The following is a 17,237-nucleotide window of genomic DNA, read 5'->3' on the forward strand; positions in this document are numbered from 1 at the left end:
GCAGACACTCAAACGAAAACAGTGCAAAGGAAACAAAATGAATGATATGAGCAAAAACAAAATGCAAGGAACTACGGCACACCTCATAGTCCATAAGTTGCTTCTGGACAGTTGTTCCAACTTCTGATATAACCAGTATAATGGGGGAAGGGGGTCAGTAGTTATGAGCACATTCTGAAGCGTCACATCACTCAAAACCTCACAGCATGTCATGTGCACAGACGAGGGGCAGTGATTGCTTTCATAAATACAGCTTTAGATGTTTGTACTGCTGTTGGCAAGTTACAGACGAACGCACGAGTTGGGACAAATTTCAGACACGAAAGAAAATATACTGCTACAGAATTCCGCTGTGCCTGCCGTACGAAGGACCCAAAACGAAAAGGAGAAGATGGCAATAAAGGTAACAAAAAATCAAAAAACGGCCAAAGCAAGCATTTCGCTGGCATTGGTTTTCCCTATAACAACTTGAAAATGCAGAAGAAGCTCGGCTTTCCAATGCGCCTCAAAGTGGCATACATTTGCCAGCTAATCACAACAACCCCACGAGGTGACGCTGCACGCCAGTGAACTTCTTTCAAAATGGCTGCTCACACTTCACAGTGTGCCGTTACCTTGACTACTTGCTTAGCGTCGTGTTACACTGCACTAGCTGGTCTCATCGTGCACCGAGGCCTCAGCGGACAGTGACAACTGGGCAGCCATGCTTATTATTTCGTGCCATTTTTTTTATAGATGCCAGGTGGGGTACACATGGCCAGTCTATATTAGCACCATGTGTAAGCGTGCCCTGCGTGTCGATGTCACCAATAACCCGCGTTCACACCGATGACACTGCACACAGTGACACGGAAGTGTCAAGTTCTCTAAAGCATGTCGCGTACTTGGCAATGTCTTGTTACTTCTGATATAATGGTTGAAATAACAGCTTTAATTCCATTGAAGATAACTAATTTTATTTCAGCTGATGATGCAAACCGTGCGCGTTCGATTTTTGCCAGGAGTTGATCGCTCAGCTGTTCCACACCAAGCTTTTATGGAACGAAACTTTGTGTTTCTGTTACCAACGACATACGCTCATGAAAGCATTCTGTAAATTCTGCAACTTCCCACTTGTCATTATGAGCACCTTCCAGGCATGGAACTTTTTCTGCCTAGCAGTTGTTCAAGAGACGCTTCCATCTGTCGGAGAGCCGGAAAGGTAGTAGAAAGTCCGTGGAGGCGAAGCCTCTGCTGCATTCACAAGTTGTAACCGACTATGGATAGTGGAGCCAAGAATCAACCTTGGAACTAGTAATATGTTTCATGTATCCACGCTACGGTGGCTTGTTTGTACTGAGAGGCATTTTTGCCTGCAATCAAAACGCCAGTTCTGATGGTTTGTGACAGAAAAGTCAGGGCTGCGGTGAATGTGGTCATGGGCATGAGCTCCTAGTTTTGAAGAGCAGTGCCATTTTCTTCTGCTTGCAGTCTCCAGAAGCTGTATGCCTCCCAAGCACTTCACTGCGGCTTCTTCACTAATTCGGGGCAAAAGGACTCAGAAAAGGTGAGCTATGTGAACTATGATCACTATTCCAAGTTTGTGCAGCGGATGATGTCCGCAAACAGTACAAGCTCTCAACAACGAGTCCACAACGTGTCACACTGCAGAGAATATCAGCTGTGCCATTTAAGACACTTTTAGCCTGAATTCTGATCCATTAGACCAAGTTTTAACGTGATAACTTTAAGGAGCTCATGTCGCAGAAAATCCGGCGTCGCCTTTGACCACGAGTGAAAAGTCCAAGAAAAATCCACGGAAAAGCAACCCAGGAGGTAGGTGGGCCATCTAGGTCACATGACCCTGTGGCATCATCGCAACCTGTTCACTGGATTGTGAGCAAACTGCGCACCATGGCAGGTGGCAGTTAAATTAATGACTGGCCATAAAAGGTTGCTGGGAAGAGCAACATAGATCGCACAAGTCTCATCATTGGCAGCACGTGATATCGAGGGCAGTGACGCATTGCACCTGGAGCGATATGAGGACCCCGATGGATCAATGAACGTTAATTAAGTGAAAAATGACCAATTCTCCATATACGGACATTAACCCATTAGCTATTGCGTCATACCCTTAAGGCGAAGCTAAGCGCCCCCTCCAATTTTTCAAACCCCCTTAGAATTTGAAGTAACATGGTTCTACTGTACATATTTCAGTGCAGAAGTGAGGTCTGAAATATTTAATTATCGGTTGCAATGCGTTCGAAATTTCGGTTGCTCTTATACACTGGCTTTATGGGGCATGCCATGGTGCCGCAAAAAAAGAAGTAAGAATAATCAACCATGTCCAAAAAATCAGGTGTCTGAATGTTTGCTCCACAACATTAATCACATGCAAAGCTATTCGTGCAAGTGCGCACAAATTTTATTTCTAAATAAATTAAGAGTCAGTATTCTCAGCTTTTGGAAGGCGATATCATTAGGCAGTATTATGGTAACACTCAGCTCATAATCCTGGCTCAGGGCCAGTGGCTATAGGCAGTGGCCTAGTATATACGGTTCAAAAGTTGGGTTTTGATGAAGGCGAAATTCTAGAGGCCCGTGTACTGTGCGATGCCAGTGCACGTTAAAGAACCCCAGGTGGTCGAAATTTCCGGAGCCCTCCACTACGGCGTCCCTCATAGCCTGAGTTGCTTTGGGACGTTGAACCCCATAAACCAAACCAAAAGTTGGGACACAGCCTCCACTAGTAACCGACCTCGGGACAGTCTGTGTAGTCGAAGAGGCGGAACACGACGGTCGGGAACGGGTAGGAGAAATGTGGCTGGTGGGGTGGCGGGCTCAGAGTGGGCAGGTTGTGCTGCAGGGCCTCGCACAGGACCCCATCAAAGGCCAGGTAGGGCCGCACCAGGTGGCGCTCCACCCACTTCTCCGAACGCAGCTTCGACACCTGCGCCCAGAGGCAGTCCAGACCCTGCAATGCACACAGAGAGAGAACGATCAGACCAATACGGCACCCATGCATGGCACAGGGGCATTTGCTTCAACAAAGCCTAATATAGAATCAGAATTTCCTTACAAGTCAAAGTCCCAAAGACCTCCTGTACAAAGAGAAGGAAATTAACAGCAATTTCAAGCCAGATAATACAATTTGATGAATTGGTAATAACAGTCCAAAATGCCTGTTACCGCGAGTACTGATATTGATGAATTGAATTTAAGGGGGGACATGGGTCTTAGAGCATTTTTTTTTTTTATTTACAGACCAAATGCAATGAAACCGCACAGACTTATTCAGTTTTTTTCCACTGATTTTAAATATGCAATTTGTTTATTTCTAGGCCAATTAGTTCCTGAGATATTAATATATATATCATGCCATTGTCTGCTCAAACAATAGAAAAAAAATAGGCCACCAGAAATTTAATTTTGATATGTGGGTAGATACTACAATGTGTGAGGAATGCAATGCTGGAAGCAATTTTCAGTTTTTTGTCCGTGTGGACAAATGGGCTTAACAGTTAGTTTTCAAGTGAGTTAACCAGACATACAGTGCCAGAAAACACATGACACACATGAAACTAACTATAAGCCCATTTGTCCACACGGACAAAAAACTGAAAACTGCTTCCAGCGTTGCATTCCTCACACATTGTAGTATCTACCGACATATCAAAATTAAATTTCTGGTGGCCCATTTTTTTTCTATTGTTTCAGCAGACAATGGCATGATGTATATTAATATCTCAGGAACTAATCGGCCTAGAAATAAACTTATTGCATATTTGAAATCAGCAGAAAAAACTGAATAAGTCTGTGTAGTTTCATTGCATTTGGCCTGTAAATAAAAAAAATGTTCTAAGACCCATGTCCCCCCTTAATGGCGCAAGGGCAGCGCAGACATGGGAGTCAGTAGCCCATTTTTCCAAGCATTTTAGCTAACAGAAGGCCAAGGGAAAGCTTTTATCCCCTGACAAACCCTACACTTCCCTGGGGAGGGGGGGCTGAAATGCACTCGAACCACTAGCCCCTCCACTGCAGACACTACTACTGTAGAAGTGCAGCCTTGAATATTCATAAAATAGTCACTTGTTAGCTGCCATAACCCTATACTATTTACAAAGAATGGCTGGGTTCAAATTTTCCTACAGCATCAGGTAGGCTGAATTGGCTGCAGTGCCTTAGAATACCCCCCGATGTCGATCTGTGCCAAACCTGAGAGAGAAAAAGAAGAGGGCACTAGCTGCACTGCCGCTCCCCTATACTACTTGCCTCTACACGTACTAGTCAATAATACATCCCATCAGCACACACGGTTGGCAACAATGGCAGCTGTTGTCCACATGCAATGACCAACACAACACTGTCCATGCCAGCATACTAAGATTATCTGCAAAACATGCAGGCCAAATGACGGAAGACCAAAGAGAAAAAAGTCAAGCAAGTAAAGACCAAACCTTCACTTGAGCATCGCTAGAGGGCTACAGGAAAGCTAAGCAACTTTCTTAAATACACTTTTTTAAAAGACAAACTCATCCTACCAATTTGGGACTCAAAACCCAGCACCACCGCCTCACCAGAACAGTGAGGCTGGAGTAGCCAGAAAGTGGCCGGGCGAAATTGCACTGATCAAAGTCTTCTTCATTCCAACCAAGTAGAATAAAAGAATGCCTAGCTTTCCTTAGTAGTTGCCCGCACCAATAACTTTAAATATTCTTTCTTTCCTCGAACTATAGCAGAATGGAACAACCTACCCCCTCATGTGTTTGTATCAGAAAATGTGCTTTCCGCCACTGAATAAGTACTTGACCGTTAACTATTGTCTGTTGTTTGTTGCGACTTGTTTTATTTTCACGCTCCGTATTTACTAGCACATCGCTTCTACTGAATTCAGCTGTTGGCGTCGTCTTCTGCTGGTCGTCGGAGTTCTCTGTATGTTTATCCCACTCCTGCTTGGGCCTTAACGGCCTGCAGTATTGTATAAATAAATAAACAAGACAGAGCTTTGTTATTCCCCCACCAGCTTACAGGATTTTCCAGGAACACGATATCCTAAGTTTGGTAGGTGACCGCTACTGGCCTTGGCACAGACTCAGCAACCAGCAGCGGTGATCCAAACAGAAAACACTGGCATGCGGGAACTGTGGGGCCTGCGACTCACCTCTTCCTGGGCATGAGGAACTTCAGCTTGCCAGACACGCAGTGCTGGGGCATGCCTCTTCTGACGCTTGCTGCATTCACATGCACACCAGGTATGAAGTGAGGCAAGCCATTAAATAAAACAAGGATACAAGTAAGAGCTTCCAAATCCTTGCATTGAGTAGTCAGGTGCAACTAAAACAATGCAGCATGATGAGCATAGAAATGACACCCACTTCTTCTGAGATGAATTTTAAATAGGGGTGTAAGGATATTGAAATTTTCAAATATGAATATGAAAAAAAAAATTCCTTCAAATATTCAAATATCTGTTCGGTATGAAAAATATCTTCAGAAAAACATAGTCAAATGCTGTTGGCCTTATTATTTTTTTTTTTAATATTGCATGGTCTTTGCAACCAAAGTATACAAAAAAACTAGACTGACTCAGTACGAAATAAAAAAGTACACAAGACTTGCGCAGGAATGTACACTGATTAGACAGAGTAACAACACGCTACTTGCAATGTGGTCATGCAAAAAGAGTGACAAAATCAAATTCATGATTTGACGCTCATACTGGCAACTTAAAATACAATGACGGGTAGTAAAGCCTCATTAATTTGTACTTCAATGGACCAGAGAAATATGCCCGAATTGTCCGAAGGTCGAGCTGTAACCTGTCCCTTTCCCTCAGAAAAAAAAAATTAAAAATAATAATAAAAATGCAAAAGAACCTTTTAATAATCATTAAAAAAAAACCTCAAACTGGTGAAAAAGGAACACAAGTATTATTTTCGTTATGCTATGTTAAAATATGGGCCAAGGAAACAAGCGCCTGCTGTAGAATCTAGTATTTCTTCCATTTATATAAGCTGACAGAAAATGCTTTTTAAAGTGTGGTGAACAAATTTCTCCAGAAAAATAATGAGCACAAATTAGTGCAGCACCACAGAAGCATTTACTTGTCTTTTTTCATTTCTTTTTGCCAAACAGCATCACACTGCATTGAACATAATACATAAAATGCTATACTTAAAGGAGTGCAATACTGTTTGGCCGAAGGAAATGAAAAAAAGATAGGGAAATCCTTCAATGGTACTGAACTAATTAATGTACTACATTATTTCTGCAAAATCTGTAGTCTATCTCGTCCTCCAGAGTTTAAGCAAGCATGAAATGCATTGCACAAAAGGCATAGCACATTCCAGGACAGCCGGTGATAGAGCGCCCAGATATTGGCCAGGTCCTTTGGCAGCTGAACACGCCCTTTTCCTGAACACGTCACTCAAGAGGCTGCGGAAATGGCCCGAGTTGTCTAAGGCACCAGGAAACAAGGTTGCTCTGCCTGTGTTGCCCCTGGCTCAAAGCCAGCTCAAGGATACATTACGGTAAGCTTTTTCCTGCTGGATACTAGTCAGATGTGTAAAGTTTCACAATGTTTGAGATAAGTTCTGCTTCACGTTTGCACTCATGTTTGGCTTGAGCTTCACCACGGTTCCTGGACAATGTTCGCCTTAGTTTGCCAAGAATGGGAGCTACAGTTATTTCATGCTTAAAATGCTACGAAGTATGCCGACTGCATAAACCTTCAGCCTAAAGTTCCTTCACATTTTACACTTAGCAAGCTACACACCTGATATAGTCATCAATGTGACGCATGATTCTGTCCAGTTCTTGGTCCTTCTTCTCATAGAGCTCCCGTCCAACCTGTAGCAAAAAACAAGTGAAAGATGAACAGAATGAACAGCACGTTCAAGATTATTTTGAAGCACAAAATACGTCACTCGCAATTCTTAAAATGGGTACAGAAGAATGCACTTTAACGCATTCATTGCTGACATGTACTCAGCAGATGTTGTGAGAGAGGAGCGCCCAAGAAAAAAAAACACCCCCAGACCCCCAGGTAGTATTCGATGTACAGTCAAACCTCAATATAACGAATAGGGATAGGAGGGTTGATATCGAGGCAGTAAGCCCACATTCACGTCTCTCACACCCATCAAAAGCGCCTGGGAAGCAGTGAGGTGGACAGCTGTAGCCTTGCAGTAACCATCCTTCGCTTGTGTTGGCTGCTACACGGAGGTGGTGAAAACAGCGATAGCTTTTGCTGCGACGCCCTATTTCTCACTCAGCCAGGCTGTTACGCTGGGAAGCCACTCTAGCAGATGCGTGGCCTGCCATCATTGAGCGCCTGCAGTGCTGTGCGGGGAAGAGAACCTAACTGGCGCTCGGCCTTTTACAGCTTCTCAAAACAGCACTAAAAATTGAAGGAGACACTGAAGATCAACCTTAAGTGCATGACGTGAAAGCGTAATGGGTTAACGCAGGAGGTCATTCTCTACTTTGCATTCATAGATCCCTGTGAGTCCTCATGCCCCTCCTGGTGCAGTGAAGCACCATGTAAATGATGAGTCACTGCCCATCGATGGCAGGTGCTCCATGCTGTGGACCATGTGTGGTCCAGGCTGCTCTTCTCAAGCAACCAATCATTAACTTACGGTGGGCAGTCTGCTCGTCATGCTTGTGATTATTCGCCCACAACACCAGCGCTAGATTTTCTGGGTAACGCCTTTAATGCTGTCACGTTTCTTTAGTCCCCTTAGTTGCCATCCCTTCACTGAGTAAATTGCACTGCTCTTGCATATCTTTTTGATAAAATTTTGTTCTTCGAATTTCAGCTATGCCAAACTGTTTTGCAATTTTTACCTGTTCACTATAACAAGGTCTGACTGTACCCTTTGATACGTCATTTTGACACGATGCATTTTTGAACTTTGAACAGAGAAATCAAGTTTCAGAAAAATAAAATGAGTCACATAGTCTACAAAGAAGGACAAATGTCTTTGTAGACTCAACGCAAAGCTTTAAATGATTACTGTGTTGGTCACACAATCATAAGAGATTGCATCTGTTGACATTCAGGCTGCATGCTTAGCCACGTAAAAACTCAGCCTTTTCTCGATTTTGCACTTCTGAAAGGTTCCAAATGTGGCATAGGCACACACTTTCACAACTTAAGTAATTACTTTAAAAGACCAATACCAGTTAATATTCAGATAATCTGCATAATTCTCTCAGTTCAGCATCACACACAGCAAACAATACTATACAATAGCAGTGAGCACTGCCCTAAACTTAGTTGAAATCAATTTCGAAAAATCTTCCGTAACCAAAATATTCACACAAGCCAAATTTTACTGTTTGTACTCAGCCAAATGACATGTAGACAAATTTGTAAGAACACTTACCCATGGCAAAGCAGTCAGCACAGCATACACATACCAATCTGAGCGAACCTGCATTTTTCCAAAAAGAAAGTGGCAATGAGTCAATAAATGAGAATGATGACTGACAAGTTGGCACACAGGAATGAATTAATGTTCACCTGTGGCTACAACCATGGCGAGCAACTTGAGCATCCCAAATGCAATGCATGTCGTGATGTGCCAAGCAGTGTTTGAGTGGCTTACCTGAGGTGTGTTTTCCTCCAGGGTGACCTCCAGCATGCTCTCAAAGAGACTGACGACTGAGCCAACCGAAATGACATGGCAGTTAACAAGGTCGGCAAAAACTCGTACCTAGAACAATGAAAGCGCATTGTTTTCAGAACGGCTTTCAATAGGGAAGGGAGGTAAATCCACAACTTACGATGATCCTCGCATCTTCAAACTTGCACTCCTTGAGCCGTTCCTTGTAACTCTTCACCAGAAGCTCCAGAAACTGCACGGCACACAAAGGCATTTCAATGCACGCATCTAATAAGACAAACGCAGTATGGCAAGCCACAGGCACATAGGATTTGACCATCTGGTAAGAACCATTCAAAGATGAAAATTTCCATTGCGGCAACTTCTTAAAGGGACAGTGAGGAGAGCACTATTAATATTTTTTTATAGCAAAATCCGATAGTTCAGCATGTCATGGCTTTGTTGCCACTTGGCCGGCAGCGAAAGATGCATTTATTTCTAAGAAATTTGGATTCGAAGTTGAAAAAGTTTTTCCCACCACTCTCATTCAAACTTGGGATTCTCCTATGACGACACAGGACTAAGTGACGTGAAACATGACGTAACACAGACTCCCTGATTTCTAGCGGCCAGCGCTCCCTAGCAGCAGCCGAAACGAAAGCTACCGCAGGCCGCACGTTGAAGGCATCTATCGGCTATTGCGGCCATCGTTACAGTCGCTTCGCTTACGTTTGCACTGGCGTTTTGACAGCGTTACGATGGATCTCGTTCTCGAAGTCGTCAACGAAGTTCTCGCAAATAGACACCTTTAGCATACCGTGTACCTTGTTACTGCTAGCGGAATACCGGGAGCCCCCCTAACGCCGGTGAGCAGGCGCTGATTGGTCCCGATGCTTCAGGAGCGCGCGCGTAGCTGCCGGGCACGTGGCGCCATCTGGCGACGTCAAGGAGATTTGCGCATGCATTGGCTGCGCCTCAGTGATTTGTGGCTTCTCGGGTCCTAGACTTGCTAGAACCATTGGTTCTAGCAACACTGTTTTGTCCTATGACGTCATCACGCTTGTACTTGCGAGTTTGGCCTGTGGCGGCGATACCTGTATTTTGGTTCTTGCTCTTTTCTACGTTACAAGAGCTTTGTTGTCAGTATCAGTGGCATTTCTGTAATCAGGAGCTGGTATTCTGCCGATACAAGCCAACTTCAATTTCTCCTCAGTGTCCCTTTAATGTCTTAAATGACAAGGCAGTGCGGTGAAACAGATTCCATGCTGACAGGCTTCAGTGGAATGACAAGTACCAAAGGACTAACCACATAAAACACTGGCTAAATTATGTTCCATTTCATGCCTGTTCGCACTCATGATTGAAAATTACTGGAAGGCACCACCATACACAGAGGAAACAAACCAGAGGGTTTGTTAGTCTAAGCAATTTTATGTGCCACTTAAACGCAATAACACAACATCAGCTGATGTCCACTTACGCCTAAGCAGGCTGAACATTGTGCAGTGCATGCTCACCTCTCCTCCAAAGTTGTAGTTTCGAGCATTCAGCAGTCCAATTAGTGTTGTATAGATTGTTGTCTTCTCTGGCATGTAGATGGCACTGCAGATGGAAAGTGCGTAAGCATCAGCCATAAGATTTTCCTCCATAATGCACACAGTCTTGGACAGAAAATAAGCTGCAAGCAGTTGACAACTGAAGCACTTTTCAATGTGATACAACATGCTGCCCTGAGCTAAAATTCCATCCCTCAGAGCAATAGCTGACATGCACAAGTCATCAAATCTTGATTTTAAAGAAGCAAGCTACTTGGTGGACCTTATTTTCTCTGTGCCTAGTTACACAAAGAAAATGCAGGGAGTGAAATAAAACTACTGACTACACAATTTCCGAAATGGTGCACTGCTGCGGCAACCGCTTCGGAGTAGCGCAGGAGCTATAAATACCTAATATCAACAACTGTAGATTCTGAGCAGCTATTCAGGAAAAAAACTGAGCACTTAGGTGTGTACATTAAAATTCAACAGTTCTATGGAATATCTGCCACTGCAGGCGTTATCAAACAAAATCACCTACTATCCCAAGCTTGACAGTCTGAAAAATGAGGAATTTCCTATTTGACAAACAATGCCCTCACTGTTCAGCTTAGCTGTTCTAACATCTCAGTGAACCATAAGACTAGAAATGCAACGCCAAGCTTAGGCCAAATAAAAACTAACTACTAAGATATCAGATACTAGGACAATGAGGCCTAGATATACCTTTGAAGGTTTAGCTACCATTTGTGCACAGCTATGCAATAATGAATAGACGGCTACTTGCCCCTCAAAGATTACAGGTTGATTGCAAAGCATGCCCTTGCACAAATAGCACAGGTTGCCATAAAAAAGAAAACTCCACCTCTCAAGCAAATGCAGCTGATGTTATTCATGCTGATGTTATTCAGCCAGACGAGCTCCCATTAATGCGCATATGAATGTTAGCCAAACGATGAAAACAAACACAAACAAAAGACAAAACTGTGCAAAAACCACCAGAACTGCTACAGAACCAAAAAAAAAAAACAAGTTTTTGTCAGCATCAGTTTTGCATAATAGAAAGATTAGATAATGTGCTTGGGTTGAAAAGGCAGCAAAGGCTAAAAAAAATTTAGGGGGGCATTTTGTTAACCTAAAGTGTGGTGAGGCAAAAGCGTTTAGCGCGGTGCTGCTGCTTATGTCACTGATGTGCGGTTAAGATGTTAATTAAGTACACAATTGTTTGTGAATCTTAAATGCTGAGACACTGGAGGGCGTTTGAAAGGCATCCGTCTGATTCAACGCCTTTCTGCAAACACTCACCAGCGACCTAGACAAGGAGAACAACGTATGTGTTGGTAGGAAGTAGCGTAGCCATTAGCACGCTCGGCTGCGGAACGGTAGGATGGTGGTTCGAATCCGATTGTGCACAAAGATTTTTTTTCTGGTCTGACAAGAAAAGCGAGACACCTCTGCTGACAACCTTCTGTTGACAACAATGAGGCATTAAAGGTTTTCGCCTTAATATGCTGCACAGATAGGTCTTAGTTATTTTGTCGTGTTTGCAACCCACGTTCACTGTAGGCAAAGAGGAAAATACGTTCGCCACCCTCTACTCAAAGCCTGAAACACCTCTTAAGCACAGGTAGTAATGAAAGCTACCCGTTCACAACATCTGCATTTGTTCCCACTTCGCACAGCAGCGTTTTAAATAGGGCCAAATATGCAATCAGATCGAGCACATTAATTACATAAAAACAATGCTTGTACCATTCCACCAAAATGTTCAAGATGTTTCCCTTGTAACTTGGAAGGTCTGCATCCAACACTCCCGCCAATCCTTCCAGATTGCTCTCCAGTGATGATGTGCTCTGTGAAGTACAAATATATATAAAAAGAATGACCACTGATGGTCACAAACACTAATCACATCCATCTGTCACCAGAGGCAGTAATTCCCAGTGTAAAGTTGCTTTTAAGAAGGCAAATACAACTATAGATATGCAGGCAGTTTTCAAATATCAGTGCCACAAGAATTGTGCATGCACTGTGCCAGTACATTTTTAAAGGAGCTCGGCTACTGACCCGAAAGACACGGGTTCGATCCCGGCCACTGCAGTAAAATTTCTATGGAGTGAGTGAGTGAAAAACATTTATTGTCCAACAGAATGAGACTAACTCATCCAGACCTCCCCCATCCTATACCCTCAGTTGAGGGAGGAGGATCAGGAGAGAGCCGGCCGCATGGGGTAGTTGCGTCAGATGCTGGCCAGGATCTCTTGTATCCCGGCGGCCTCTTCAGCCAGTCGGACGGCGGTGAGCTGGAGCTCAGGGTCCGAGCTCCGGAGCAAGGTCTCCCAGGCGTCTCTACTATTATTGTTGTTTGCCCTGCCTGGGGATTGGCTACACTCCCATATTATGTAGTTGAGGGACCCTCTCGCTCCGCACTTCTTGCATTTATCGCCCTCTATTTCTGGAATGATATTTTTGCATAGAATTGGGTGTGGGTAGATATCTGTTTGTAGACGCCTCCACGCCACCGCCTGTTGATTGTTGAGTGTTATGCTAGGCGGGGGAAAGTACCTGCTATGTTGTCTGTAATATTCTGTAACTTCCTGACAGGAGATTAGTCGCCCTTCTCTCCCGTGATTTGCGAGCGGTGGACCGTCGTGTGCAGCTCGGTGGTAGAGATCTCGAGCCACCTCGTGGGCCGCCTCGTTGCCACGGACAGATTCGTGCGCAGGGGTCCAGATTATATTGATTGTTCTATTCACTGTCGCTTGTCTTAAAATTTTGGCAGCGAGGGGAGAGACTCTCCCTCTACCAAAATTTTGGAGTGCAGCTTTGCTGTCGCTTATGACGTATTTAGCTTTGGAACCGACAAAAGCTAGTGCTATTGCGACCTCCTCCGCCGTCTCAGTGTTTGTCCCTAGGATAGTTGCGGCCGTAATGAGGCTACCAGCTCCGTTCACTACCGCGACGGTCGTGTACTGACTATGTGTATCACCTGCTGCGTCTACGTAGGCGACCTCCTCCTGAGGCTTGTCACCGTAGATGCGGTCTATCACCTCTGCCCGTTTTTGTCTTCTTTCCTTGTTTATTTCTGGGTGAATGTTCTTGGGTAAGGGGGGAATCCTGAGATTGCTCCTAATCTCCATGTCGATATCCTCCCTCTGTCTAGCTCCCCTGTCTGTTTTGAGTCCGACTTTGGCTAGTGTGGCTCTTCCCGCATGTGTTATGCTGAGTCTCTCTAGCTGTGATGTATGGACTGCTTCTGCGAGCTCTGTAAGCGTGTTATATATGCCCAGTGATAGGAGTTTTTCCGAGGATGTGCACATGGGCAGGCCTAGAGCTTTCTTGACGCACTTCCTTCTGAGAGCGTCGATTTTGTTCCTCTCTGCTGCTTTGAGATTTAGGTATGGCGTGGCGTAGCTTGTATGAGCCTAAGTAGGTTTTTTTCTTTAAGACCGCCTCTTTTGCTCGATACACGTTTGATGAGATTGAGGGTCTGCATCACGTGGCTCTCAAGCTTTTTGATGGTTATCATGTTTTTTCCATTTGACTGCATATAAAGGCCTAGGATTCTGATTGTGTCCACTTTGGGTACCTCCTTTCCTCCTACAGAAATCTGAATTTCCGAGGGTGGTTTGTTCCTCAGAGCCTTATCGTTATATATGAATATTTCAGATTTTTCGGGCGAACATTCTAAGCCCCTTTCTTCTGCATACGTCGAAATTATATTGGCAGCTGCCTGTAGGGTTTGATTAATCTCTGCATCACTTCCTCGGTTGATCCATAGATTAATGTCGTCCGCATACAGGCTATATTCTAAGTTTGGGTTGCCAATTTTCTCAAGTTCGCCCAGGAGTTCTCTCATGGCCATGTTAAAGAGAATGGGTGATAGCACCGACCCTTGAGGGGTTCCCTTGCTTCCCAGCTTTATTTCCCCGGATTTAATCTCCTGGAAGCTCATGCTCGCAGTTCTATCTGTGAGGAAGTCTCTTATGTAGCGATAGGTTTTGTGGCCTACTCCGACGTGGCTGAGTCCTTTCAATATTGCCTCATGTTTGACGTTATCAAATGCCTTTTTGAGATCGAGACCTAGGAGGTGAAATTCTGGAGGCCCGTGTACTATGCGATGTCAGTGTACGTTAAAGAACCCCAGGTGGTCAATATGGCATCCCTCATAGCCTGGGTCACCTTGGGAAGTTAAACCCCATAAACTAAACTAAACTTTTAAAGGAGTATAGACACCAGATTTTGGCTGCATGTGTTCTTTGCAATGATGCATAAGGCATTAGTATAGATGGATCACCACATGGTATTCACCTATGACATCTAAAAAATTTATAATTGAATTTCTTCTGCCATGCTATTTTAGTTACATTTCAATAGCCGAATGATGGCTGCGACATCAATGCTTAGCAACAGTTCACGTTAGGAATGAAAAAACTACGACAGCATCGCTGCTTCTTCATAAGTTGTCATTATGCCCCTTGGAGCAGGCTGGTTTTAGTGTTGTCATGAATTAAAACGACAAAGCAGTGATTATATCGCAGTTTTTTACTTCCTCACGTGACCTATACTGAACACTGACATCATGGCCATCATTCGGCTGTCGAAAGGGAAACAACACAAGAGAACAAATTCAATTATGAATTATTTAGCGGTTGAAGACAAATACCACATGATGATCATGTACACCGATGTCTTACATATAATTACAAAGAAGAAAACACTTAACGAAAAATTTGATGTCTATACTCCTTTAAAGAAGATTACCAAGATCCACATATTCCAAATGCTGATGCAAACAAGACATGATAATCAGGAGCAAAACTAATCTAAACTAAATAAATGGTACCCACATTTTTTTTACAAACTAAGCTTCTTGTTCATGCTGTAGCTGCACAGGTCAGGCTACAAGTTTTTTGCACCATCAATGATGCAGAATGACTGTGTCCCCTGGCTCCGTCCTACGTATCTACGTGGTTCTTTTATATGCCTCATTGCAGCTAGGCGTAAGACGGCCCATCTTTGGGCCCCATACGCGGCTGCATGTGCAAATGCAACTACCAGATAACGACCCCAGACAAAGAGTGATGAACTAGGCAGCTGACAGAATTTGATCACACATCGTAACACAGCTGTAGGCTGGCACCAGTCTTCGAGTCACGCTTTATGCATTCAGCAGCTGCAATCACGGGGATGAATATAAGGTACCTCGTCTTTTCAACGTCACAGCACGGCAGGCTGTCTAATGTCTGTCAGCTTCCACTTGCACTCAATGATAGGTACCCTGCTTTATTCTAACGCACTCCGAATCGACTACACCCAGCAGTAGACGGCATAGCTCGTTAATTAAGGCTGACGTACTTTAATTATAATCCATCACAATGGCAGCCTAATCCTAATTTAAACGTTGAAAGGAAAGCGTAAGCGACCTGTCGCTCGACGTTTAGCTCACTATGTTCCGGTCAGAAAATATAGTCCAGCGCACTTTAAAAGTAGTAAAGAGTAAAAGAATACACAGGGTGAAAACTGAACCGAACTGCAGGCACGGTGAAAATGGAGCACTCACCTTCTCACCGACCCTCTCGATTAAAGATTTCAGCCGGTCCTCGATCTCCCTGGGCTCTGAACTGACCCTTCGTCGCTTGCGAACGCGGAAATCTGAAAATCAACGAGAACTTAGTAGCGGCAACCATGTTCTGAACCTTGAAGGGACTTGAGAGGAATAGATGAGCCACTGAAATAAGGTATGAGTTCAAAAGCTGTTTGGCAGAAATAAACACACGATGCCAAAGGTGCAGTGAGCGACGGTCAACACATGCCGGCGTTTGCACGTCAAATGAGCACGATGGGCAAAGACGCTAGCGACGGCCCAAATGGCAAACCATTAATCTATCTTTTTCAGGACAACTCTTACCATCCTCATCGTCGTCTTCATAGGCTCTTCTTCGGCTCATACTGAAGCTGCCGCAGGTATATTAGCAAAAGCAGCTACTCTGCTAATGCTCGTCCACGCAGGAGACCGAAATAAGCGACGCCATAGTGACCCAAGCCGGCTGCGCAGACTGTCAACAAAACTGGTTTTGGATTGATGCTCAAAAATTAGTCATTTTACATCTAATAATTAAATAAAAAAATTAAACAAAATTAATTATTTTTTGCATAATATGATTTGCTGAAATGCTTTGAAACTCATAAATGTTGCTCTCTGCACGTCTAAATGTAACCAAAACCAAAACCATTCGGACATGTGGCCGGCTGCATGTCGTAGACGCGTAGTGATCACTTGTACCCATATGCAACAAACGTGGTTAACCGGGCCAGTACATTAATCACATCTTATTAATGCGTAAGCATTAATTAGGTGGCTCATATACGCGAAAAGCCGGCGTCCCTCCGAAAGTGACGCCACAAAAGAAGGGAAAATGCGAAATATCCCCCTGAGTGGGTATGTGCCATTCTGTCGTAGGCTACAACCATAGAGTTAGTAGTAAGAAACTCTATGGCTACAACTATCGACTGTTGCGGAAATATACGCGCCCCGTAAAATGATTCTTTCAGCTAAACGGGCGCATTGTTCGAGCTCAAATTTCGCACAGAAATGGCATTTGGTCGGCAGAATTGTTTAATACCACGTTTGCTTGGGGCACTTACCTGATTCGAACAGAATAAGTCGGATATTCACATCGTCTGCGGCGACGACGAAGGAAATTAAGCCGCTCTGTCAGCGATCACACTGGTGGCGCCATCTCGTTTGTTCGCCGCGAAGTTTAAGCAAATGTGGGGGATGTTTGCGGGAAGTTTGAAGGCTCTCTTTCAAATGTTTTTTAATTGGTCACAAAAAACGCAGTTTGGCAAAAACTGCGCGAAATTCGCAACGTTTCGAATGCCTTTAGCAATAAATCTTTTCGAGCTTCGAGTGTCGTCTGCTTTCGTCTGTTCGCTACCGACTGCAGCTTCTGAGTCTGTGCTTTCAGTCTTGCCTTCTTTCGTAAAGTACGGAAGCTTACTACCGACAAATGAGACCGTACACTGACGAAGAGAAGGCCATGGCCGTGTCATGGATGTGCGCATCCAATTCCATGCGCTTCGTGCGTAAGAAGTTTCGTGCGGAGTT

General features: G+C 44.1%; 1 protein-coding gene across 2 annotated transcripts in view; it reads right to left on the reverse strand.

The window, feature by feature from the left end:
• The window catches only part of LOC149342743 (nuclear cap-binding protein subunit 1-like), a 48,376-nt gene extending 32,200 nt beyond the window's left edge, over nucleotides 1-16,176 (reverse strand). The window contains exons 1-10 of one of the 2 annotated variants that reach the window (XM_089545216.1): nucleotides 16,038-16,176; nucleotides 15,690-15,781; nucleotides 11,879-11,979; nucleotides 10,109-10,193; nucleotides 8,773-8,844; nucleotides 8,595-8,702; nucleotides 8,373-8,420; nucleotides 6,758-6,831; nucleotides 5,144-5,213; nucleotides 2,741-2,956 (exon numbers count right to left, since the gene is read on the reverse strand). In XM_089545216.1, coding sequence (XP_089401342.1) covers nucleotides 2,741-2,956; nucleotides 5,144-5,213; nucleotides 6,758-6,831; nucleotides 8,373-8,420; nucleotides 8,595-8,702; nucleotides 8,773-8,844; nucleotides 10,109-10,193; nucleotides 11,879-11,979; nucleotides 15,690-15,781; nucleotides 16,038-16,077 — 906 coding nt within the window. In that variant the 5' untranslated portion in view covers nucleotides 16,078-16,176. The remainder of the gene's footprint in view (nucleotides 1-2,740; nucleotides 2,957-5,143; nucleotides 5,214-6,757; nucleotides 6,832-8,372; nucleotides 8,421-8,594; nucleotides 8,703-8,772; nucleotides 8,845-10,108; nucleotides 10,194-11,878; nucleotides 11,980-15,689; nucleotides 15,782-16,037) is intronic. The other variant, XM_089545217.1, reaches the window with a different exon arrangement.
• Between the last annotated feature and the right edge of the window lie 1,061 nt (nucleotides 16,177-17,237).

Source organism: Amblyomma mixtum, chromosome 5, assembly GCF_055824585.1.
Source record: "Amblyomma mixtum isolate Tamu chromosome 5, ASM5582458v1, whole genome shotgun sequence".
NCBI classification, from domain to species: Eukaryota; Metazoa; Arthropoda; class Arachnida; order Ixodida; family Ixodidae; genus Amblyomma; species Amblyomma mixtum.